At 32.7% G+C, this 25,542-nt stretch overlaps 2 protein-coding genes across 9 annotated transcripts; one reads left to right on the top strand and one right to left on the bottom strand.

The window, feature by feature from the left end:
- Positions 1-85: 85 nt before the first annotated feature.
- LOC125049179 (sphingomyelin phosphodiesterase) lies at positions 86-21,081 on the bottom strand. 5 transcript variants are annotated; one of them, XM_047648584.1, is made up of 13 exons: positions 20,882-21,081; positions 11,425-11,512; positions 10,606-11,084; positions 10,153-10,384; positions 8,459-8,619; positions 6,401-6,573; positions 5,021-5,215; positions 3,663-3,916; positions 3,113-3,222; positions 2,470-2,654; positions 1,839-2,030; positions 790-841; positions 86-400 (listed from the first exon to the last, which is right to left on the bottom strand). In XM_047648584.1, the coding sequence occupies exons 2-12, from the start codon at positions 11,489-11,491 to the stop codon at positions 820-822; spliced, it is 2,070 nt and encodes a 689-aa protein (XP_047504540.1). In that variant the 5' UTR covers positions 11,492-11,512; positions 20,882-21,081; the 3' UTR covers positions 86-400; positions 790-819. The 5 variants fall into 5 exon arrangements, with proteins under 5 accessions (XP_047504540.1, XP_047504626.1, XP_047504313.1 ...); XM_047648670.1 differs by having other exon boundaries at positions 1,848-2,030; XM_047648357.1 differs by lacking the exon at positions 790-841.
- Positions 18,126-24,847, top strand: LOC125049449. 4 transcript variants are annotated; one of them, XM_047648878.1, is made up of 6 exons: positions 18,126-18,413; positions 21,902-22,062; positions 22,334-23,349; positions 23,501-23,701; positions 24,247-24,366; positions 24,452-24,847. In XM_047648878.1, the coding sequence occupies exons 3-6, from the start codon at positions 22,383-22,385 to the stop codon at positions 24,679-24,681; spliced, it is 1,518 nt and encodes a 505-aa protein (XP_047504834.1). In that variant the 5' UTR covers positions 18,126-18,413; positions 21,902-22,062; positions 22,334-22,382; the 3' UTR covers positions 24,682-24,847. The 4 variants fall into 4 exon arrangements, with proteins under 4 accessions (XP_047504834.1, XP_047504754.1, XP_047504986.1 ...); XM_047648798.1 differs by lacking the exon at positions 18,126-18,413 and adding an exon at positions 21,172-21,366; XM_047649030.1 differs by lacking the exons at positions 18,126-18,413; positions 21,902-22,062 and adding an exon at positions 21,172-21,366.
- The last annotated feature ends 695 nt before the right edge of the window (positions 24,848-25,542 follow it).

The following is a 25,542-nucleotide window of genomic DNA, read 5'->3' as shown; positions in this document are numbered from 1 at the left end:
ATGAATGATTTACTTGAAATGCTCTCTTTCTTAATAAAAGTATAAAAATGGTGTTTGTTTTCATTTTACTAAGTAAAACCACATATAAAAACAAAAATTTAATTACAACATTTACAGACGATATGTACAAATAGACGCTTAGAATACTAAACTATTACTAAAATGTGACCACCGGTAAGAGATGGCATTTATATACTAATATAAAATATACCTCAGAAAGGCACCAAAATTTTAAAGCTGTAAAAGTTGGTCGGCGGACCTTTAAATAGTATAAATATTTGTTATTAAAGAAATGTGTCCGGTGGTTACAATTGACTTGTATGTTTATTATTAACCGAGCCCCATCACAAATTTTGGTATCTGGTAGGCCACTTGAGGTATTTGCATGAGCATCGACATTCTGAAAAAAAATCACATAACAATAAAATACGTATGGTGTAATATCAACGCCAAGAACGTAATACGTCAAGTTATTATGTCGGGAGTTCGTAAGTTCAAGTAAGAAACATTGAAATTCTATTGATCATAAATAATTTGAAATTTACATAAAATTATTAGCTAGAATTGAAATGGCATAGCTTATATACAAATTACAACTGCATAGTACAAGCATTTAATTAACTTAATATTTCTACCTACCGCCACCTGTGCTTGAGTGCCACCGTCAACCATTTAGTTATGCAGTAAAATTAAATTTGTATAACTTACTTTTATTTCTCAAATAAAATCATATTTTTTATAGAAAAACACTCCTGAGATTAAGGCTAAGGATTAAGCAATCAAACCAACCTCGTATATTGCATCTGAAAACCACCACCGCTAAACTTGCTCTACACTTGGTCTGTGAGATAGAAAAGTTTATTAGTAAATAGAGATTATATAACCACCCTCGTGTCCCGATTGTGTTGCACTTAGAAGGTCATAAGGATACACTTTTTTACTGTCTTAGAGTTCCCTGAATTATCATTTTATGTATATTATATAATTAAAGAATGGTGCAATTCAATTTAAGGAAAAATACGAAAACGAAATGCCTATTTCGATTGTATCTATGTCAATGTATTGTTACAATATGAAATGTTTATGAATTCTCTGTGAACAAAAGACGTCGCTTGTTTCGGAGACAGTATTAAACACGTGCAACGTCTTTGTCTTCGCGTTTTAACGCCTGGTACAAAAGCTAAATATTGAAAGTCTCAGAGTATGAATAGCCTCATGAGGTCGCAAACTAATCAAAAAAAAATCAGTGGTACAACCTTTTTAGGCAAGTAGGTAATCAGCCTCCTGTGCATGACACACACCGTCGACTTTTTGGGTCTAAGGCAAGCCGGTTTCCTCACGATGTTTTCCTTCACCGTTCGAGCGAATGTTAAATGAAATAGAAAGTCCATTGGTGCACAGCCGGGGATCGAAACTATGACCTCAGGGATAAGAGTCGCACGCTGCAGCAAACACTGCTCGCAAACTAATAACTCCCCTAAATTTTAATTAATTACGTAACAAGCAATCTGTAAGTCACATCTGATTACCGGCTTTTGTTTCCAGCCGTCTCCAAGAGAAGCTAAAAAAAATACTTAGTTCGGCTGTCAGCCACCTAATTTGTGAATTGTTTTTATACTTTGTGCCTAAGTGTATTTACAAAAACCATTACTAGGTGCAGTAACTTCAAATAGCGCCTTTTTGGGCCACAGATGATTTGACGTAGTAGTCAATCAGAATGAACGCTCATCTGTAACCTAAAATAAGTACCACCAGCAACTTATACTAGGTGCAAAATATGTACAGATCGATAAAGCAATACGATAAAAGCGAATGAGTCGAAGTGCATAACAACTCACGAGACGGACAGGCCATTGTAGAACCAGGCGCGCCATGTCTGGGGAGTCGGAGAGGCTCCATCTATTCTTGCTTCTATGTTAACGCACAACGCGCGTCTGTCATGGGAACGGCCGGAGCGTGCGTCGCATATCAACCGCTTTCGACATTCCCCATCACATATGCCTCGACGCGGACTGTTTTTCCAGTAATGCCTGGAATACATTAATATGTACTCTCTGGCGCAAGTCTCTTGAAATAATTAACTAGGAATTCTTTTTATTGTACTATATAAAGAAAATAACAAACATAAGTAGTTTCAATATTCTTTACGTAAAAAAGAGCTATTTTATAATTAAGTCTGTGTTAATTCAATAACCGTTACTCTGGGACCATTCAATTTAAAAAAAAACCTGAACTTAGCTTAGAGTTTACGCGCTTGTTTTCTTAACTTAAGTTATTCGTTTCGTTTCGAAGGAGCACATTTTTTTTTATTCAAATGACAGTTTAGGACGTAAATCAAACTTAAGGCTGATTTTCAAAAGCTAATGATAAATAACAATAAAACTATATTATATAGCAATACATTATTATCATATTGCAATACGGGATTAACACAAAATCTCATTCTCTCTGCTAGATTTCGCTACTTACTTATGATATAAATTAAATAAGTCTTCCTTCTCAGTCATATTGTCTATGAATCTGTCCCAGTCCTCGGGTCGTAGCGCAGACATCATGTACGCAGACCGAGCTGAATACAATTTATACCAAATGGGATATCCAAACAAATTTGCTTCTTTTAAATTCATAATCCATGTTTCATGGTCAACCACCAGCTAAAAAATAAATGAAAGTTGTGCGTGATTTACATATTTTAATACAATTTCGTAACGGCATAAATACATTATATTATTATTATAACTTGAAGCGCGTCAATGGACATTTCTTTTTATGTATCTATCTTCTTCTTCATTCTTTTGAAAAAATCTGATCAAGAAACAAAAAAGAAAATCTTTAGTTGAAGTGCCACTGGTTTTAGTACCTACAGCAATTTGTAGATAGAGAATAGTACAGACAAATCTCGTTGTGTTTTAGGACGAATTATATCCAAGGCTGGTTTTTTGTTTTTATAATGAATTATAAATAGTAATACATAGTACTTAACTAAAGAGTTCTATATCCGGAGAAAAAAAAATGTTTAGATTTTTAAGAAGTTAAAAACTTGTTAAGAATTATGATCAGAGAGAATTCATAAAGTATGACCTTGAAATAAAATATTTTTTATAAAATATACCCTTGTTGTAGCGTCATGGTCCCCGTCAACATAGTATATTCGATATCCTAAGTTTAAATCATAATATGGCGATACGGATGGCCCGACGTACGCTATACTTGTGGCTCTGCCTGAAAGAACAAATTTTTTATTAGAAAAAAAAAACAACTTTCTCAAAAGTTATTATTGAATATAATTTGACTGCCTTCATTCCGTTGATCACGCACTTGTATTATTATATTAAATCTTGTTGAAATCTCGATTATGTTTCAAATAAATTAGATATTAAAATTTTCCCAATCAGTATTGTTTAGGAGGTGTCGTTTTCTCCCTTTATTTTAAGAAAAACAATTAATGTAAGACACAAATTAGCTGAAGGTTTACTTAGTGCGAACCATAGTTGACTCACGTATTTAAACTGCCACGTTTTTAATACCAAAGGAGTCATGTGTCTTAACCTAATAGACATAATTTATAAATAATAAAAGTAATTTCTATTTGCAGATTGCAAGGCTGGATTTAATTTAAAAATAATCGGTACTGCAGAAGATAAATCTCGTTCTTCACTTACCTAAATCATTCGGATCGTAGAAAACCTCAAACTCGTCAAAATGGGTATGTCCAAAGAATTGTGCGGTTATCGTGGATTCGTATCTATTAATTATAGCGTAATAGTTCCTACTCCACACTTTCAGGCAGTCCGAATGTCCCGGTGGAATGTGGCCAATTATATGAACTTTTTCGCCACTGAATTCAGCTGACTGAAGTTCGTATATTAACCATTGTAATTCCGTCGCAGGATCCGTACTGTTTAATAGCAGCCACCTTAAATATCAAAATTGAAGATGCAAAATCGACAAAACAGATACTCGGATTTTGATCTCGGAGTCTGCGTGAGCTTTATCTTGTAGTACATATTATTCTAACCACAAAGCGATTATGGTGTATTCCACCCAAGGCCTTTGATAATCCAGCGAAATCATACATTACTTTATTTTATGAATACGGGACAAACGGGCAGCAAGCTTATCTAATAGTAACTGATATACCCATATTGCCAGATTACGTATACGTAATTACGTTCATAGATTTTAGCCTTAATAATAATCTTTTATTAACCGTAAGTCGAAATAGTTCAGATTTTTTTTAAATGCAAAAGACCGATATATCTACTCAACGATATATCTGCACTACTTGTGCAAAAATGTTAACCTTATCAATTTTAAGTAACGCCTTGACGGCATTTAGTAGATTCAAGTATAAGTGTCATAAATGCAATAAATGCTACAAATATATTTTCATAATGCGTTACTACAACGCGTTCAATTTCCATTTATAGTCAATAAAAACAGCTTCCGTTTACGAATACAAAGTGGTAAATGGCTTAAGATGACATTTTTACTCGATTAGCTATTATTTCGCACTTATTGTTACAAGGTTCCCACGGAAATGGGAGTCTCTCCGTTACTTTAACTTTTACTTAACTTCACCTTCTTTACTTCACTTCACTTTAACTTTTACTACAAATTTATTTCATTACAATTAAACAAAATATACTATATAATTTTTTAATATTCTATACGACACCGGGCAATGGAGGTCAAGCAAACCCCTGACGATAAGAGAAAACTGGGCACTAACAAAGACAAAAGATCTTTACTTTAGTACTATTTGTATTGAACATAATAATTTATTTATTTCCTGAATTTTATAGAAAAACTGATTTTGTGGCTAGAAAACTACTTGGTAATCAGATACTGGAATCGCTTCAGTATGCCCCACTTATATAACATTGTTTTAACTTTTCTTTATAACTAACCCTTTAAGTAGATGTTTTGTTACGTCTTCGGTAGCAAACAAATATGATTAAGCAGTAGGCACTATTGAGATACCATCAATCGTTTTGGGTTCTATCATTATTGTACTTACCAGTTCTTATTATTACAATAATTCATATTGAGAGATATAATGCGGAATCCAGGTCTTACAAGGACCGAGTAAAAGGCACCACGTCTAATAGTGTGAGAGACGCCAGCGGGTAACCACCTCCGCCATTGCGCATCTAGCTCATTATACAACCAGCCTATGTTAGACTCCGGTGATGATATGTATGGTGGCGGGAAACTGGAAGAATTTAGATGTTTTTAATTACAATGATTTGGTGATTGATTTTTCTTCCAAGAAGGTATTCTTTATGGTCTAAGATCCCGCTATACAACGACCTTCACCGAGATGCTTATTTAATGAAACTTATTTTATATATAATTTAATATGTCAATAAATATAATCCATATGGGTTGCCTAGCAAATTTCAGTCGAGTATTTTTAATTAATTAAAAAAAAAAAAAAATTTTAACATTTCACCGGTATGATTATTAGATAAATTCTATAGCAATCGAAAGTATGAAGCCCATAGAATATGCAAACGTTAGGTTGTTTTTAATGAATTAATTATTTATGTGTATATTTTTTATGTGACACTAAAGTATATATACATCTTTAGTATAAAAGAAGGTTATAGTGATACATATATAATACTACCCTGATTAAAAAAAGTTCAAAAAATTTACTACATGCAAATTATAAAAAAAAATTTTTTTAAATATTAATTAAACATACTCTGGACTGAAATTTGCTAGGCAACCCATATGGATTATATTTATTGACATATTAAATTAAATATAAAATAAGTTTTATTAAATAAGCATCTCGGTGAAGGTCGTTGTATAGCGGGATCTTATACTATTATAAGAAACCCGTAAAATCCCAAAACAAATTTCATCTTTATACTTTCAATGCAAAGGTTTACAATTTGATAAATGTTAGTCTAATAATAGATTAGAGAACAGAGAATCTTCGACCTGTTTTGTAATCCTTCCATACAATCTTATTAAGTGAAAGTATAAACAAAGATGCAATAAGACAATAATACAAAAAGTTCACGTTAAAATTTGAATAACAAAATATGAAAGAAATCTCTATATATATAAAATTCTCGTGGCACAATGTTCGTTCCCATACTCCGAAACGGCTCGACCGATTCTTACGAAATTTTTATGCATGTTCAGTAAGGCTACTATCTATCTTTCAAACCCTTAAGTGATAAGGGGTGTCTACCCCAAAACATTTTTTTTTTAAATTTTTAGAAGAAAAAAATTGTTTAATTTTCACCCCTCTACGATCAACCCCTATTTTTTATTATAGCAGATAGTTATTTTTATTGAACTAAAACAATGTTTCTTAGAAATAGTATATATGTACATGGCAAACCAACGTTTATCGGGTCAGCTAGTATTATATAATAATTACCTGTTCACTGGCGATGACTCGTGATTACCAAGGGCTGGAAAAATCGGTACACCAGGGAACATATCTGACATTTGGGCGACTGTTTCCTGAAGGACTTTAAGATTTTCTTCCTTCGTCTGATTCCATACATCGTGCGGTGGCAGGTCCCCAGTCCATAGTATGTAATCAATGTCCTGCAAGAAATATTAAGTAGCTAACTCAAACGTTATTACCAGCTCCCATATCAATTTTACGGACAATGGCCCAATAAATCCAAGTGAGTGAGTGATTGATACCTTGTGAGCGTGAACTCTATAGTTTACGTTTTTATGTATCATTTGATGGAAATGTTAATATATTAATGGTGACTATCCGTAAAATTGAAATTGGGGAACTGATGTGGTCATTCTATGATGGCCAGTAACATAAGTAGAAACGTACTTAAGAACTATGCAGTTTTATGTGAGAACTATATTGATGTCTATTGTTTTATAGAGAACTTTATACAAATAATTGTTATAAAACATATTCTCAGTTATATTACTGTAAAAAAAAAGAATCGTATTCCTTCTAACAACAATAAATAGATACTTTGACCTAGGATGTCATTAATTAACCTTGCACGTTCTACATGACGTACGTTATCAGCTTATAGACAAGCTTCATCGTGTGTTCAACTATTTAGAAATGCAAATTTACTTAAGTCAACGTGGCTAGCTTAGTTAGTGGTGCTTTTTACCGCGCACCACTACGTATGTCAAACCAGCTGAACCTTTAAAATAAAAAATATGTTTATTATGGAACATAAGATACATGTATCACTTACACATGCCTACGTTCCACGTCATTAAATTTGAATTTGTAGGCATCCCTACTCATCGGCAAAGACAGAGGGTGTAGGCCGAGAGAAAAAGCCGGCGTAAAAAACTCTCGGTACTCTTTTAAAATATCAAATCATCAAACAACACTTATTTTAAAACAAATATCGAAAATTAATTAGAGGTAGCCTGTCTAGCACTAGTCCCAGGCCCTTTTATCAACTAGATAATCGTTGACTTTATAGTAAGCCTTTTTACACAGCTTTTCTTTAATACATTTCTTAAATTTATTGAAAGGCAGAGATAAAAGAGCCTCTGGGATTTTATTAAAGAAGAGTATCCCTTTCCCCAAAAAAGAATAATTACTAACTTTAGATAGTCCAGTACGGGGAAACTATAGTCGACAAAGGATATTTACGACAAAGGATAGTCTTAGTTGTCAAGAAAAATTAAAAACTTTTTAAATGACCAGCCATGCTCTCGCGAGACTGGCTAAGTGCCTAGGCGCTTTATTATCAATATTCTATTGAGACTCTTGTCCAATTTCCCCAAACTCTATAGAAAGAAGACTCACGGTTTTTGTTATTTGTTTCAATATATTGTTTAGATATACTTAAAAGAGGTACAATTTTTATGTTTCTATTTTTATACGAACTTATATAGTCAGAGCAAAGACATGCTGGGGCCTGGGCAGAACTTTATAATTGTAAAATACACATTTGGGCGCGATTTTAATCCTGTAAAATAATATATACCTATACAGTTTAAGATATGTCTCATTAATAATAAGATTAACCTACAATTTACTAAATAAAACTAATTAATATATTAAGCTATTTTATACATTTACAGTGTGAGAAACTTGTAAGAAAAAGTACAATAACTAGTTTCAAATTTATTTTCATCTCCGGAGGGCAGCGTTTGACTCTTATCCCTGAGATCATGACGCTCATCCTACAGGTTCGAACCCCGGTTGTGTACCAATGGACGTTCTATCTATGTGCGCATTTAACTCTCGCTTGTACGCTAAAGGAAAACATTCTGAGTAAACCGACCTTAGACGTAAAAAGTCGACGGCGTGTTAGAGGCACAAAGGACTTTGACCTTACTTGCCTATTAGAAAAAAACATATGATCACGAAACAAATACATAAATCTGAGGCGCACACCTAAAAGGTTGTAGCGCCACTTTTTTTTGGTTTTATATTTTGTACGGCAAACGATAACTATCGCATTACATTTAATTATGTTAAATGCCTTACGGTATGCGTATCGGCTATATGCTTCAACATGTGGTCAATGGTGCGTTTCGGAGTATCGCATTTCCGGTAATCCCCCCAACGGCCAGCGCCCCCACCAGGGGTTAAGGCAGGTCCATTTGACGCTCTACAGCATAAGGGCTCGTTGCATTCTGCGTTTGAACCTGAACAAGAAAACACTAGTAAAATATTGGTGTTGATACAGAAGACGCCTTTTCATGTTAGCCTGTGTGGATACGAAATAGCTTGTTTGGGAATCAAACCCAGGACCTCCAATTATACGCATTGTGCGTTTCTAACTATGCAATCGGGGCGGAAGTCCGATGTACAACTCTCTAAATTAGACAAACAAGTATAAATTATTCGGTGGAATGCGTCCTTTTTTCGCTTTATATATACTCGTTTAGCAACTGAATATCATATTGACTTGTATCTTTTCCTTCGTATAATTTAGTTAATGATTATATTAGTTCTAAAATCATATACTGATAAGTGATAACGGACTGAGGTCAGGGCCGCGCCGCCCATGTGTGCGAAGTGTGCGATGCACACAGGCGCTAAGACAATAAGGGCGCCGCCACCGAAATTATTTATACTACAATATTCTTACGTACAATTGAAGTTTCATTTTACGCTTTGGGTTTTAGTTTACATTAATTACTCAGAGCTTAGCGAATCAAAAGAAAGGCCGCTGCGCCGTGATTGAGTGTGTTTATGTCTTATGATTTCAATAATATGCCGACATACCTTGATAGAATCCAAAATGAACTAATTTTTATACTCGGTAACCAAATTCAACATTTTATTTTAAATTTATGTCTAATTAATAAATATTTTTCAATAATACTGGATTGTACTCCTGACGTTTCACACGAAGAGCAAATTAGTATGATAATAATATTTGTCAACTTTAACATGGAAACTAGAAAGTTGGAAATAAGAGAGCATTTCCTAGCTTTCTGTCAATCATAGATACAACTGGCGCTGGAGTAAGGTCATTTATAATAGAAAAACTAAATGACATTAATTTGGACATAAACAACTTCACAAGGGGACAAGGCTATGATAATGGCTCAAATATCCGCGGTAAGAATATTGCGGGATCTAATCTCCGCGCTTTTTATGTACCGTGCGCTAGCCATAGTTTAAATTTAATAGTAAACGACGCCAATCTCATACACGACTGGATTTTTTAATATTGTGCAATTATATAAATATTTTTCGTCCTCTACTAAAAGATGGCATTTATTACAAAGATATATCATAAATCTGACCTTAAAAACGGTTAGATATAACATCGTAAATAAACTATGTAACAATTTAATTCGCGTTTTATTTTTCACGGCAATTGGCAAGCGGACGTTTTACCTATTTAAAAAAATAATATTTAAGTAGGGATATTAAACTAAAAAAATTTTTTCTTTCGGTAATTTAAAAAAAATAATAAAAAATATATTGAAACTTGAAGATTCGTAAAAAATAGGCCGAAAAATATAAATAGTTCCCTCAAAGGCCTGCAACACACCCGCTGAAAATGTCTATGGGCTGCGATGACTGCCATTTTTGTCCGTCGCTCAGGCTCGTTTGCCCCCTATAAAAAAAAGGAGGCACTTCATGGGATTCGCACACAGGCGCTGCCGGGGGTCGGCGCGGCCCTGACTGAGGTCGTGTATTCAGTGCTATCTACAAAGGGTTACCTTCAGCGTAGTACGGGTCGAAATGAGTGTCAGATATTTGCAGTACTTTAAACGATGGAGCTTTCTCTATAGGCGCTTCTAAATCATGTCTCGGCGGCTTTGGCACTGGCGGGAAAGCTACTTCCCATTCATGGTACGGGTTATAAACATCGCCACAAGCATCACCAATCACGAAACTACATATTTCGTCTGGGCCATATGTCACTCGCTTTAGGACGTATATAACCTCACTCTGAAAAATATTCTTGTTATTATAAAGTGAAAAAAGCGTCAAATTTACCAAGCAATTATATCAAAGCAAAGTCAATCTTATGAAAACTCTTTAAAAACTCTATTTAGTAATTTGGAAACATACAGCAAAATATAAGTGAGCAGAGTAATATCAAAAAAGAATAAATGTTTTATCCTGTACAATTAATACGATTAAATATCTTTTTATGTATATATAAATACCCCAAATAGTCGCGTAATTCCATCGCAGACTCTGGCTGATTGGATATTCAGCGAGACGCAAAATTTATAAATCATCTTATTTATTTCCTCTTTACTTTTACCGAGCCGCATATAATGTTGTAACAGGCCTGCCCCCGCCTTACACGCTGTGCATGAAACCTTTGACATAACAGAATGTTCCACTTCGTAATAAACTTGTTTTAAGTTGAGCAGCTTGAGCGCTTTATCGACGAAGAGCGGCAGATTACTGCTCTTATCACTATCCCAAAGGAGTCGAGAATAATTTCGCTTTAAGGCGGCCATGTGTGCTATGAGTTCCGTTTCATTGGCTGTAGGAGGTAGTTTGTGGGTGAAGTTAGATGGCGAAAATAAAGCTTCGTCATTGCGAGGTTCCTCTGTCCAGTTCCAGGTGTCCATTGGTTGACTCCATTTGATAACTGGTTTTATATTTCTGCCTGTTTGTAAAAATAATGGATTACCTGTGACGAAAAAAAACATTAATGTAATATACCTATAATTGATATTATTCCCAGAGAAGTTGGCTACGTAATGAATATGCTAAGAAACTATTTAACTGCAAAGAGAATATCTGCTTCAAAAATAAATTAATGAAATAGTGACAGAAATTAGTAGTACCTAGTATTTTCATTAGTAATAAGTGAAAAAATATTTAACATCAAATACCTTATAAGGCTATTTAATCCAATTAAGAATGTGGTAAATCATATGGTAAGTAAATAATGTTGATGTTCGATTGTTTTCTATGTACCTAAATACTTTATGTAATAAAAATAGGAAGCATTATAAATATTAACTTGCCTGATACTAAGATTATTGTGAGGCCGAGAGTTACTGCTTGAAGAAGCCATGGTAATCTAATAACCATGACTAGGGGCGTAGAGGAAATCTGTAAACAAATTGTTATTTGTTTTATGAAAGAGCATATGTGTCTAATAGTTAAAAAAAAAATAGTTTAATTCGTTATTAAATAGATATTCTTCTATGAGAATTAAGTGAAGAAAAAGCAGCCGCCGGATTATATAACTTTTCGCAGCTAATTTGACATTTGACACCTCTTTAAAAATCGAGGTCGTCTAATGTACGACGTAGCACTATGTGGATGTACTAAAATATTGTGGAATGATCATCTTGGGGTTTTCTAAAGAAATAATTTATATCGACAATAGTGTAACTCGGTAAATGTGTTTTTTAACTTATAGTTTTTCTGATATATTTAATTTAGTATCTGGTTGTAAATAAACTTTTTGTATTAACTCATAGTTTATTGTAATCGCTAACCGCAATAAAATGTCTCGTAAAAATCCTTTTCCCACTATAATCTAAGAGAAAGTAGGCCAACGGATTATGTCATAAAATATAATAACTGATAGATTTTTATGGCCTCAAAATCATGAATATTCCTTATAAGGAAAACAGGACGATAGAATTACTAGTTCAATGACCTCGCCGACATCTCTATAAACAACATATTATTATTTAGTTATTGTAAAATATATCGGTAAGTTGTGGTACCCCATTGAATACGCAACGCAGGCTGTACCTACTACTGGTTTTTATGAAAAGTTTTTCGCTAAAGATTGGTAAGATTAATTAAAAATGTTTCTAAATTCATCTGAGGCTAGATTTAATTAATAAATCACTTACTTGGCATATAAATTTACACAAATATATTCGTCGTTGTGGAAAGATTTACATTCTTAAATAGTATTAGAGAAATAGCTTAATACTTTAGTGGATCAGAAGCTTCACATATAAATATGATTTGTAAAGAGCATAATAGTATGGCAAATTTATTTATCATATTGCAGAATTTTTTTAAAACCATTAGACAAATATTTCATAAACACAATGTAACCCGCACTAACGCAATCATGTCATGGGTACATGACCATAATTTAGATTTTAAACCGTATGTTCTGAATATAATAAGGTAAAGAATGATGTGGGATGGTAATTATCTGTTTACAGCATTCAAAAGTGAACACAATGAAATCTTTCTATGCGTATAATGAAGGCAACAAATCCGAATATATTTGTAAAAATTGGTCGTAAAAATATAATAAACAGATATGTATATCGTTTTGTTATACATAACTTCTTCCGATTTTAATTTGTTTCTGGAAATACATGGAAACATTTTGGCTTATACGAAAAACGTGTCTACAATGAAGATTAAGTGTAGTTGGGCTAACTAATCGTTATAACATATTTACATTAAATTTTACATGTTATATGCCTATGTTTTGCAACAACGATCGAAAATCAATCCTATTTCCAAGTGGAATTTTTCATGGTATTCGAACCGTGCGTTAAAAGAAAGTGTATAACAATATGTAAGCAGATGAGGCATCATGCAACAGTTGGCGATTTTCGTAAGTCTGTGAGTCAGCATTTTATAATACGGACGTGGAGGTCGCCACTTTCTCCTTGCTTCATTGACTTTGCTGGAAAGAAAGTGACGCCGGTATCGCACGTTTTGCACTGAAGCGCACACAATAACTTATTTGCAAATTGATATTGCGACGTGTGATTAAAAATAAAATGTAATAATGGATGTTCACTGTTAGATATCTTTCCTATAATTAATTTAACACATTCGAGACTCGATTCTTGTCGTATGGCGTGATTGTACAAAATCTTAATATATTAGTCATAAATAAAGTAATTTTTGCAATGAATTTTTTCACATACTTTCTCCTTTTTTAATTGTGTGCACGTTACAATCACTAAGTTATTGTGGCAACTTTGTAAATAAGTATATTTACTTATGTATAGGCTATATTTATCGAGGCTCGATATTTCTGTATTAGATTAGGTTTTCTTATTGTATAATTCGTTACAAGTATTCTTATAGGATCTAGTCTAATTTTATTTAAGAATATCGGATCGGTTTTTTTTAGTACAAGAACGGCATATAGTATACAACGTTTTCCTGTTTTTGAATATGAGTAGCGTTTAATAATTAGTGATAATGCGAAACATTCTCCTTTTAAAGAAAAAAAAACACCGGCACTCATAACAAAGACATTAGATATAGTAATCTAATAATAGAGGAATAAATTCTCTTTTGTTTTTTTTGATTGAAATTTTTTACTATAAGCTGGTAAAATCAAGACTTGAGAGTAATATTAGAGGTTCATGCTCCTCTATATTCTACGGTTGCGCTTTGGTGTTCTGAGTAAAACCGAGGTAGATTCTCTTTAACGGCGACCCCCGCACTGGACGCCTTACATCAGTAGTAACTGAACATACGATTAAAATAGTGCAAAACATTGTCCTGTTACTGTATGTTTTATAGCTGAAGAAATAAAGATTTCGATTATACACAAACATTTGGGTATGAAAAAAGTGACAGCGCTCTGGGTGCTCAGAATCCATTCAGAGATTTCACAATGCTGTTTGGGTTTGATACAACAATATCTTTTCTGATTTTTGGTTTTGAAACATTGCTTCACCAATTTGACCCGGATACGAAAAAACAGTCCATGACTTGGGAGAGACCGACAACTCCAACTTCGAAGAAGTTTACGGCGATTCCATCCGCCGGTGAGATCATGGGCTGTTTTTTTCTAGGACAGCCAAGGGGTAGTAGTAATAATGATCGCATACCTTTACTGAGAGCCTATTACGGGGACTTTTTTTCATAGGTAGAACAAAGAACAAATGTGCCAGATGAAATACGCAAACAGCGGCGTGGCAAACTCGATAAAGTTGTTTTGTTTCACCAAGACCCCCGCGAACGAGTCCAAAGTTGCGATGGCTGCTATTCAAGAAGCTGGCTTCGAATTGATGAAACATCCTCCATATTCACCGAAGATAGTTTCTAATGATTTTTACCTATTTCCACGGTTCAAGGAACATCTCAATTCTCAAGGGCCATACATTTCAAGATGACGCAATAGCCGCGGTACACGATTTTTTACAAAAAGGGAATTATAGCTTTATAAAAAGACATAGGTACATAGCATAAAATGTGACTACATCGAATAAAATCAAATAACATCAAATAAAAGGCAATTGCGTCACTCGTTTTCCCTTTTTATTGAAAACTCCTAGTATTTTCTTTCATGTAAATAAAGTGTTATGTGAAAACTTTGAATCTTGTAGATAAAAGGAAAATTACTGTAATGCATGTAAATAGATTGTGTAGTTTCAGGTATAGTTTGTTAAATTGTTTAAGTAAGATAAAATGATACAACGTATATTAATTGCATTTCCGCATTTATAACGTGTCATTTTAATGCGGATCTGTCAATAAAGGCAACATATTTCTTTAATTTTTTGTAACACAGTAGCTGTATACTTGGTGTAATTTTATACCTAGCAGTACTTAGCTAATATCTAGGTTGTATTATGCATATATTTATTGAAATAATTAAAGAGTAACTTGAAATGTGATATTTTAACGATTCCTTCCTGTAGAAACATGTAGATAAATAATAATTTCATTTGTTCACACGACCAAAATTATTTTCTGTTTTAGAAGCAATAATTAATTTTATTGACGGTGCAACATATAGCCACTTAAACATTTTTCGAAATTTCATAGTATGGCTTATGATAATTTGGATGGCGATAACGATAGCCTAAACACGTCTGGTGTTTTAGTTATCTTTGATACTAGTTAATAGATTTTCGTTTTTTGTTTGTTACTCAAGATAGATTTTAATCTATGGTTCGTAGCTGTATGAGTACCTATACTAAATCTTCTATTTAATTTGTTGTTTTTAAACCTAACTTTAATAGGCTAAAGATTCCTGGTACAGGAATCGACCAGTAAAGTTTAATTACCGAGATAATAATTTGTACCAGTATAAAGTTAATTTACACTTTTTAACACATACCAAATCAATTTTAGATCTTGAAAAATCCATTCCAGTACCGCGCTTTGCCTCGACTACTTTCATTCACTCACCAAACTTGGCTACTTGTTTAAGTTCACCAAATCTAAATTTTATGGTTATATAATACTCGTGTATATTTATAAGAGATCGCATAGATTGTAGCGCTGTGAACAGTTACAATGCATGTAGCGGTACATAACTCTTATTGTTTTTTATAATAATACCGTTTGTTAACGTTCGGTTAAATACGTACAATTATAATTATTAAAATATATAATACCTTCTCCTGATTTGATAAACGTGGAGCCTAAATGAATGAATAGAAAGTATATCAATAAAAAAAATATATTTAAAATTTCAATCAACAATAGAAGTAAGAACACAAAGGACGTAGTTTGTGTGGAAATCCGCCATCTTTTATTTAAAATATAAAAACGACTAAATTTATTTGGCGAACGTTAAGGTAACTGTAGTTAACAGTTTCCTTAGCGTTCGCGAAGACACTATGTTTGGTTCTAATTTGGGACTACCTTGGAAAACTGCCTTGCGATTCTGTAACTTTTATTATTTATCTGATAAACAATAAACTACAAGCTCCTTCCTTATCAAAATGCCAAATTATATAATGACTGCTTCACGACTGATTTGAGCGCGACAACCGCTGCGAAAACCGCTGTGTGAGTTCGAAAAGTGAGTTACAGAATCGCAAGGCAGATAATTTTATCCTACATTGTTATATTGATTTTGAAATGTACTAGAAATAGGTCTAATTTATGCATTACGTCGAGATAAAATATTTTTTTTCGGGAGCAGCAACAGCCTAAAAGGCGCAGTTTCTCTTTCTCTCTCTCTCGACAAGTATATTTACGAATAGAAGAAAAATAACTGTCGTAGGTAGTATCTTAATTATAATGAAGAGAAAAAAATAGATTTTTTATTTATATATATGTACATGTAATTCTCTGTATACTGGTATTACAAGAGAAAATACATGATAGTTTTTACTTTAGCCCACTTCTAGCACTGGTTTACTTTTCTACTATCTAATACATAATCCCACTTATCGTTGTTATTTTCTAGTCATTGTACTTTTAAGTGTGTGATAATGAACTTAATATATTGATAATAATGTTATAAAAATTTATAAATTTCTCAGTTGTCAACGTTACTCGTTAAATGATCATCCCTTGATATTAAACTATATATTTGAAATAATTGACGAAAACAAGTAGGTATTACGAAAACCGTAAAAGTGTTAATTTTTTTATTACTTAAATAGGAACACGAGATGTTGAAGATATGTATAAGCAAATTACAAATTGCAGACTAGACATTTTGAATTACCCATTGCGGTCACGAAATCTGTACTCCGTGGTTGCAAAGTGATTCATATTAAGCTTGTAGAGAAAGCTCTTTATAAACAAGTGTAAAATATATGTGTTATATTTTGGAACTCATTGCATATGATAACCAAATCAGTTTAATTTGGACTGAGCTCAATATTTTCATCGCAGCACCGATTTATAAAAAGAGAGAGAGTAGTAGTATTACGAGTATATGTAATGAGTAACTTAACAAAAAAACTTAATTAAAAAGTACTTAGATTGATTTAAATTAAATTGTAGGTTGTTAGGAACGTTAATTGAGTATTCTTTCTAAGTAATTAAGTTGAGTCAATTGAATTTTTTTACTTGTCTTAATGTCGTTCATAAAAGCACAAACGTCGATGGTAAGAAGAAGATAATATAAAAAGTATCTACATTATATTGTAATTATTTTATTAAGATATTATTAGTATTATAATATTGTATAAAACGATGAATGTGTTTGGAATATTCACGGCCGTATGAATTAGATATTTACTGCTCATTATATGGTCGAGGAAGTACGCTATACTAGTAACTAAACAAATAATCGATATTAAAAATACTGTTGAATGATCTGTTTAAAACATATATGTGAGTTTTAATCCAAAAGTAAGTAAAAAACATACTTTCATGATGCAAAAAGCATATTTTAAATGCAATCCTGACTTCCTTTTGTTCCTGCAGATACATACTTTCGTTTAGTTCATCGAACTCACTTTCTCCATACAGATTTCCTATTGTACAGCATTACATTCTCAAAGGAATGCACTTCTATTATATTCGTTAGCAGCTTCCACAAAACATATTTTGAACACTGACCACGTCGATTATTAGTTTTTACTTTTCTCATGTTTCACTTTTAAGCAGCAAACACGTTATTTGTGATATATTCACACTTATAGACGCGAAAGTTTTTCACAGTCGACACATAGTTTATCAACCCTAACATAAGAAACTCTTTATTAACTTCAGAATAAATCTGAATCTTGTTAATATTTCACATATTATTAAAAATAATTTTAGATACCTAGCTTGATTTTTTCTAACATTTACTGACTCAATTTTTTAATAACTATAGACACTGAGATTATAAAGTACGTTAAGATTTGTATGTAATATATAAAATTTTCATGTGAACGTTACATAAAAAATAAAACCAAATTTAAATATTTAATGTTCTTACATAAATAACTGTTACGTTAATTTTAGGTAGGTAAGTGCTTTTATTATTTTCTCTTTATTATCATATACTATTTTTAAATACATCATAAATAACGGTGCAATAAAAATCAAGCTAATTTCAAACACCGAAGTAACATTTAATTGTCACCTACATATCATAATGTGATCACTGATCTTATTAAGGAACGTTATTGGACAGTGAACGTGCGAAGTTTTTCTCATTTGCCATTCAATGTCCGCGGCACCTATTGCTTATACTGTTTCAGCCTGTGTCATAAACAAAGACGTGTAAGCGAACGATTAGGAATAATAGGACCATCCACATATAAAAATAAAAATTCACGATTTGTGCAAAGGTTTGCAAAATAATTATTGGATTGGCCATTTATAGAAGGTAAGTTGTTTCAAATAAACTTTAAATAAATCGTAATTGTCACTCACCTATTTCATAACAATTAAAGCACAAAACTAATATTTAGACGTCGTGAATAGTAAAAGAATAAACTTGTTATATGCTGACACGACAAGTAATATCGGCGGTTGGTAGTGGATTAATATTACTGCAACCATCTCCAGTTAATATAGTAAAAAACAATGTTGACCTCCGTGTCCACAACGATAATAACTGTAACCTAAATCTTGACATATTGACAAAGACAATTGTTTTTATAATCTTTATCTAAGACGTCATTAGATCGCGTGATGGACTTGACTTTATTTCTTGACAAATACCTAATTAGAGTTATTAGATCATAATTAAAAAGAATTGGATAACCTAGTTACTGATACAAAGAATACAGCTCAATTAAATCGGTAAATTTAATAGAAGATTAATAAAAAGTATAACATATTTAATAAAAATATGCCTCATAAAATGAATATTAACAGTTATTAAGAAAACTTGTAATTAAACTTTTTATGAAAAAAATGTACCAATAAATTTGTTATTTGATATTTTGTAAATATTCAATATACAATTGTTTAAGATAGAAAGAGATTAAATCGGAAATTACACAACTGTAAAGTAAATAAAGGACTGCCTGCTGACATTGAACTAGTTCGAGATGCTTGCATGTTTGAGCAATTATTAGTTTAATTGATTCCTCATGCGTGTGCATTATTCATCCCTTTGCCTTGTTTTCGCGTGAATCACGTGTTTTTTTGCAGCTATTTCTATTAACTTATTAAAGACAAAAGTACCTTTTTCCATTAATTTCAATCAGATAAAACAAAGAATACTTACTCAAGGGCGAGTGATCTTTTCTTACTAAGTCTTAAATTTTTTGAGGAATAAGGATTTATCTACATATTTCGAGAAACGGTTTCAAACCTATGAATATATAATATATTTTAATTAGTTGAACCTTCTTCAAAGCTATAGTCTATTAATCAGCACTTATCTATTTCATCAGGCTACTGTGTCATTGTACGGTTCTCACAAGTGTCGCTTGACCTCCGCCATACTTTCGCCATTCATCGTGACATAATAAAGTAGCTTATTAAAGACACATTTATATGGACCACTGTTCGTTATTGCATTGCATAAACGTGTTTTGTATTGCACTATATTATAAGACTAAACAGAGGCCTTTATATACCGTAAAAAGATTTTATAGCACTTATAATATACTCCGACTAGATTGTGCAGTTTTTGGTTAAGTTGTAAAAGAATATTCCATGTTTTCCCAATTTACAAGTATTGTTAGGTCTTATGTAGAATGTTATGCAGAGCACATTCAGCATGTGATTTCAATACATATTAAAAACAATGTCCACTTGTGATTCTATTGTCATCCAATTTAACCGTTAACCTGCTTTGGATAGCTAAAGAAAGTAGGTAGAACTATGACTGTTAAAGGATGACATAGTTTTTAGAATTTTCAGCGTTAAAAATTGGATAATGAGATGCCGTGTTTGTTCCTGAAGGAATATTCTTTTCTGCAGGAAAAACTTGAAAATATTTAAAAAAATAGGTTATTATACAAAAATACGAGTACACGTCAAACTAAAAGTAATTCTACTTATAAATACAATGCAGACTTCACATGCTTAATGTACAAACGATTAAAAGAGGAAAATTTACCGAGCTACATTTATTTTGGTAGTCAATTTTAATAAGGAAAATCGAAATTATTAATAAAAATTGAACAAAGCCGTTTTCAAGATACAGACAATTTGATCGCTGCTCAGGAAATGGATTTCCCTAGATATATTAACTATTCTAATAAAACATTGTATCTTAATAAGGGAATTTATCTCGTGACTTATTAAATATTTAACTTTGTATCTTAATAAGGGAATTTATCTTATGACTTATTAAATATTTATATTATTAAGTGAGTCATAAAAAAGAATAATGCAATGAAATAACTTAATTAACGCATTTGTACTATAGTTTTAAAGGCTGGTCAGTTCGACAGTAACGTATCCAAAAATAATTTCGCGTGTAAACAAGAAGACCTTAAAATTGTTATGAAAAAATTGTTTAAGTAACAAACGCCAAATTATAATTTCGTTACGTGTAGAGCGATGCGATGACATCGAGACAAAAATACAGCGTGTGAAATTGATCACGCAAAATTTACTTTTCAGGAAAAGTTGTTTCTCCTCAGTCAATTATTTTATTTGTTGTGTACCTGGGTCTTTATTTTTTTCTTATACGCGTCAACGGAATGTCGAGCAATGAAACGTTAGGTATGCCTAATAGCTTACATTGAATGTCGCGTAAACCAGAAGTGGGCCATCACGGTTTTGTTGACCCACTGCTTAGAACTTCAATCTCCAACAGTAAAATCCATTAAGAATCGGTTCTAAAACTGTCTATGGTTCGTGTCTTACGCGTTTTATTAAATCTCAACTTACCTTTAGTTATAAAAAATAATCGGATCTCATCAAGAATTTATTCGCGACACTTTCACACACTTCACCAATTTGCGAAGTTTGTCGCATTCACATAATATTTTCTAGAGAAACTACACTGATTGAAACGCGCATGTGGATTGCTCTGTGGCAGAATACTGAATTATTGAAGTCGCGTGTATAATAGCGAGCTACAACCGTTCTCGGCGCGCGCAGTGAGAGTTGTGGCTTCTGTGGACCGAAGCCCGCAGCGAGGCTATAGCCTCTAGCTACCAGTCGCACCGCTGCTGTGACGGACTCCGCTGCAACCGCGATGCTGCGTATTGCACTTGCACTTGTATTGCAGTCGCGATACGCAACCCCGCAGGCTCCAATATCCGTAAAACGCGAAATATCAATATGTTCCACGGAAATGTGATTATAAAATATTGTCATGATATATGTAGGATCCAATTATATGATTGCAACTGAGGCGCTTATACGTCAAGGTTAATATAACAAACATTAAAACTCAATATAATTATATGAGTATAAACAATAGGTAGCATCAGTTATAAATATGTAGTTTTTGGTCGCTGGTTTTTTGGTGAAAAGTTAACGTGATGATACAATTTCTGACTAAAAAGACAAGTTAAATACTAAGTGTTGTAAAAAAGATACTTAGGAGACCCTGTCTAAACTAACTAAATTAAGAATATATAATTAACGTAATTTAAGCCAAAGCCCAAGAAATTAAAAGATCGTATAAAGTTTCGATAATTAATGATCGTAATTGACACTGCCCGTGGTGCGATGAAGTTAAGCCCTTACCCTAAATACCTTGTCGCTATGGCGTTCTTATTATAAGTGCAATTGAGGGTGGCAATGAGGACAGATGGTCATTCAGTTGCATACATAAAAACATAACGATAATACTCTTCAGTGAACACCTGTGTACCACACACTGCCTACCCCTTGTTACGTCTCTTTTCAACATGGCTTATGACAAAATATTTGTCTCTTTTTAAACTTACTACATTACAGTGCAAGCTCACTAGTCAGGGTGCTGGAGTCAAAGTTGTTTAGACGTTGTCACAGGCAACGGTAGTCCGATACATGGCAGCCCAGCTATACAATTTTATAGTACCTCAATTCTTACATGCGTAAAGTCGTACAATAAATACTATACGTACATTGAAAAACATGTGAGTATTATATTAAATATATCCTGGTTAACATTTTGCTGACTGTTTTCATTGTTTATATTAATTTGGGTAATATTAACTAACTCTAAATATACAATCAAGTAATGACCTAGAATTGTACTTGGAAGTGTTTAGTGTACTGATTACTTGGTATCTACTTGACGCATTATTGTTTATCTTATAATATAAATAATTAAATTATTCTATATTAATAACAGACTTTCGAGATATTTAATAGATTTTATTTAATAACATGATATGTATTTTGCAGATAATGTTACGGAGATGACATCTATTAATATGTGATCATAAGTAATAATATGACATTATCAAATAGTAATTCAAACCAAGACACAGTACAAACTGATCATGGAGCAGATGATTTTTCTACAGATTGGAAAATTCTCTACAATTCACAACTTTGGACCAATAGTGAATTAAGAAGGCAGATAATAAAAACACCGTTTATTGAAAACAGGGCAATATCCAATTGTTACACCTGTAGAGGAAAAATAAGAAATTACGAAATAACATCACCGTGCGTTGATCCAAATTTTTTGCCCCGAAACCATTCAACTCCGAAATGCAATCAAAATGCTATTAAAAATATTGAAGTTAGTTTACACGAACATTTTGCTATAATTGAAGAAGAACACGATGATGCTCGAAACATTCCTTCGATTTCAAGACAGGTCGATAGCAGCTTCCGCCAAAAATATACTTGTTCCACATACAATTCTCCAAATAGTAATTTAGACAGGCGTAGACTAAGAAAAAGCCTCAAAGGTCTCAGGTCTATACTTAATTTTGCGTCAACTGAAAGTCTGACGGAGAAGAGGACTCAACTTAAAGCTTGCTCAATAAGTGTAATGATTGTGGCTGTAGTCGTGATATGTTTGGTTTTGGTTAATTTTTCTACTCCTAGTTTCATACGTGCCCAGAATAGCACAACCGTAGTGCCAAGTGTAAATGTGGATGTGAATGAAACATCCTCAGCTATTATTGATATTCACTCAAACCCGACGACCAACATTGATGTCATAGAATCGACGACGGATAAATTACTATCAACTACGGAACTAATTGTAAACGAAGCTATAGCAAAAATTCGTAAAAATATAAAAACCTATCCGAAAATAAAACCGATAAGGGAATTGCCAAAAGAAATAATCAATAGGGATTTATCGCAAAAGTTTTGTGCGTGCCAAAGTAATGAAGTGTGTATGTTGGAGGAAGAAAGTGGGACATCAATGTGCAAAATAGCGACTGACATTCAAGACCCTACAGGTAATTTAACAAAACTAATTTTTAACAGCACACTGTTTAAGGAGTTAAATCGGTTTAATTATATTTTTTCTGGTAGTAATAGTTCTGTAATTATCTTCTTCAGAAGATATTTGAATTATAATATTAGATAAGGAGGTTTATTTTTTATTAGGTTGCGGTGGTCTATGCGCTCTAGAAACAGAGGCATGTCAACTAGTGGATAAGGAACGCGGCATACGAGTTTGCCGTCTTTTATCATTGGAAACCTGTTCACCTCAAGATTGGCGTTGCCGCAACGGATTATGCGTGTCAGTTGGGGCTCGCTGTGACGGCATCATACAATGCTATGATCGATCTGATGAAAAACAATGTGGTAATTACTTATTTTGATGATTTGTAAACTTTGCTATAGGCGTTATTTGTATTTATACTTTTTCTCCAAACTGTGTAGTTTCTAACTGTCCAAAAAACATTTTTTTTTTGGACAGCTCCGGCGCAAATACAGATGGCCACAGCACTTATGCTTGTGTGAATACAGGAGAATCAATTCCAAATACTTTGAAAATTGTTTTTTTTTTACCAAAAAAAATTATGCGCCATCATAACAATACTAGTTATGATATTTACAGATCATAACGCGACTGTAAAAAAAAATCAGCCTCAAAATCCCTGGTGGCGCGATTTGGAATATTTTCCGTTATATTCTTACACATAATTAAATATAATTTTGGATAAATATTATTTTGGGATTTCAATACCTTGGAGATGATATTTTTTAACTAATTTTAAGTTAATTCACTAACTATATTCTGAAATTATGGTGAATCACGTTAAAATATACATTAAAATCATGTTGCAGGAGCTGCATAAGTATTAAGGTAAAATGAAAAAGAAATAAATATATATTTTTATCCACAGAATGTGATTTAACGAAACAGTTTCGCTGTGGACATTCTTTATCTTGTTTCCCAAATAAAAAACTTTGTGATGGCGTGATTGATTGTTGGGACGGTTTTGATGAAGTCAACTGCACTATGGGTATGTAATTTGTATTAAAGATTTTGCTTGTTATTTTAAGTTTTGACTATACACGCGTGCATTCTAAAAATATATATCTTTACAGCATGTTCTGATGATCAGTTCCCATGCAACAATGGCCAGTGCATAGTATCATCACGATTTTGTGATGGTTTCGCCGATTGTGCAGATGGAAGTGACGAGCCCCATGGCTGTGACGCGGCTTGTGGTGCTCATGAATTGAAATGCGTTAATCAACGCTGTGTCTCATTGGAGTTACGATGCAATAATCGTGACGATTGTGGCGATAATACAGACGAAATACAGTGCTCTTAAAATAATATTTACTATGAACTGCCTAAATTGTTTGACCAATTTCTAGTTATGCACTTATTGACTCTACAAACCCACCTAGTGTATAAGAAAATGAATTGCAGTTCAAGGATTTATTTTTACACATCACATAATATAATTTTTAAATAAAGTCACATATTTCTTACAATGTAATCTTTTAATGTTTCACTCCCAAAACAAAAATAGGAAGCAACTTAAGTTATACGTGAGAGATAATGAGAGAATCTTTATTCTTTTCACGGTAGAATACATTACAATAAAAAACAACATAACTAAAATTACACAAAAGAATCTGTTACGGTAGAAAGTTTTTATTTTAAATATTTAAAATATTTTATCCAATCCATTTATTCTTAAATAATAAATAACATTTAATGGATTAGATTTTTCTATCTATTTGTTAAAACGCGTAAGAGCTTAATTACTATAAATAGCATGAAATACTAGAAACTAGTAATTATACTAGAAACTAATAATTAGCCTCTTATTATATATAAATTTCAAAGGAAAGCTTCGATCCATATCTATGTATAAATAAAAAAAATATTCAAAATTCCATGTTACTAAGTAACATTTTTGACGTTAAGACTGACATTAATCTCAGTTTCCGTATGGTACTCAGATAGCGATGAAAATGATAACCTCAGAACCTTTCTTTCTTATTGTCAAATGTCAATTGCAGTTTAAGCGAGAGTGTAAAAAATAAACAGCTTGCATTTGGCGGGAATACTTAGCGTGTAAAACACTCAACTAATTCTTTAGTCTATATCTAAGAGTAATAGACACAAGATGTCTCACGGATATTCGTCTATGATAGCCACACATTCAAAATAAAAAAAGTAG

Source organism: Pieris napi, chromosome 1 (assembly GCF_905475465.1).
Source record: "Pieris napi chromosome 1, ilPieNapi1.2, whole genome shotgun sequence".
NCBI classification, from domain to species: domain Eukaryota; kingdom Metazoa; phylum Arthropoda; class Insecta; order Lepidoptera; family Pieridae; genus Pieris; species Pieris napi.
The sequence above is the reverse complement of the archived record's forward strand: the minus strand, read 5'-3'. Positions and strand labels throughout refer to the sequence as shown.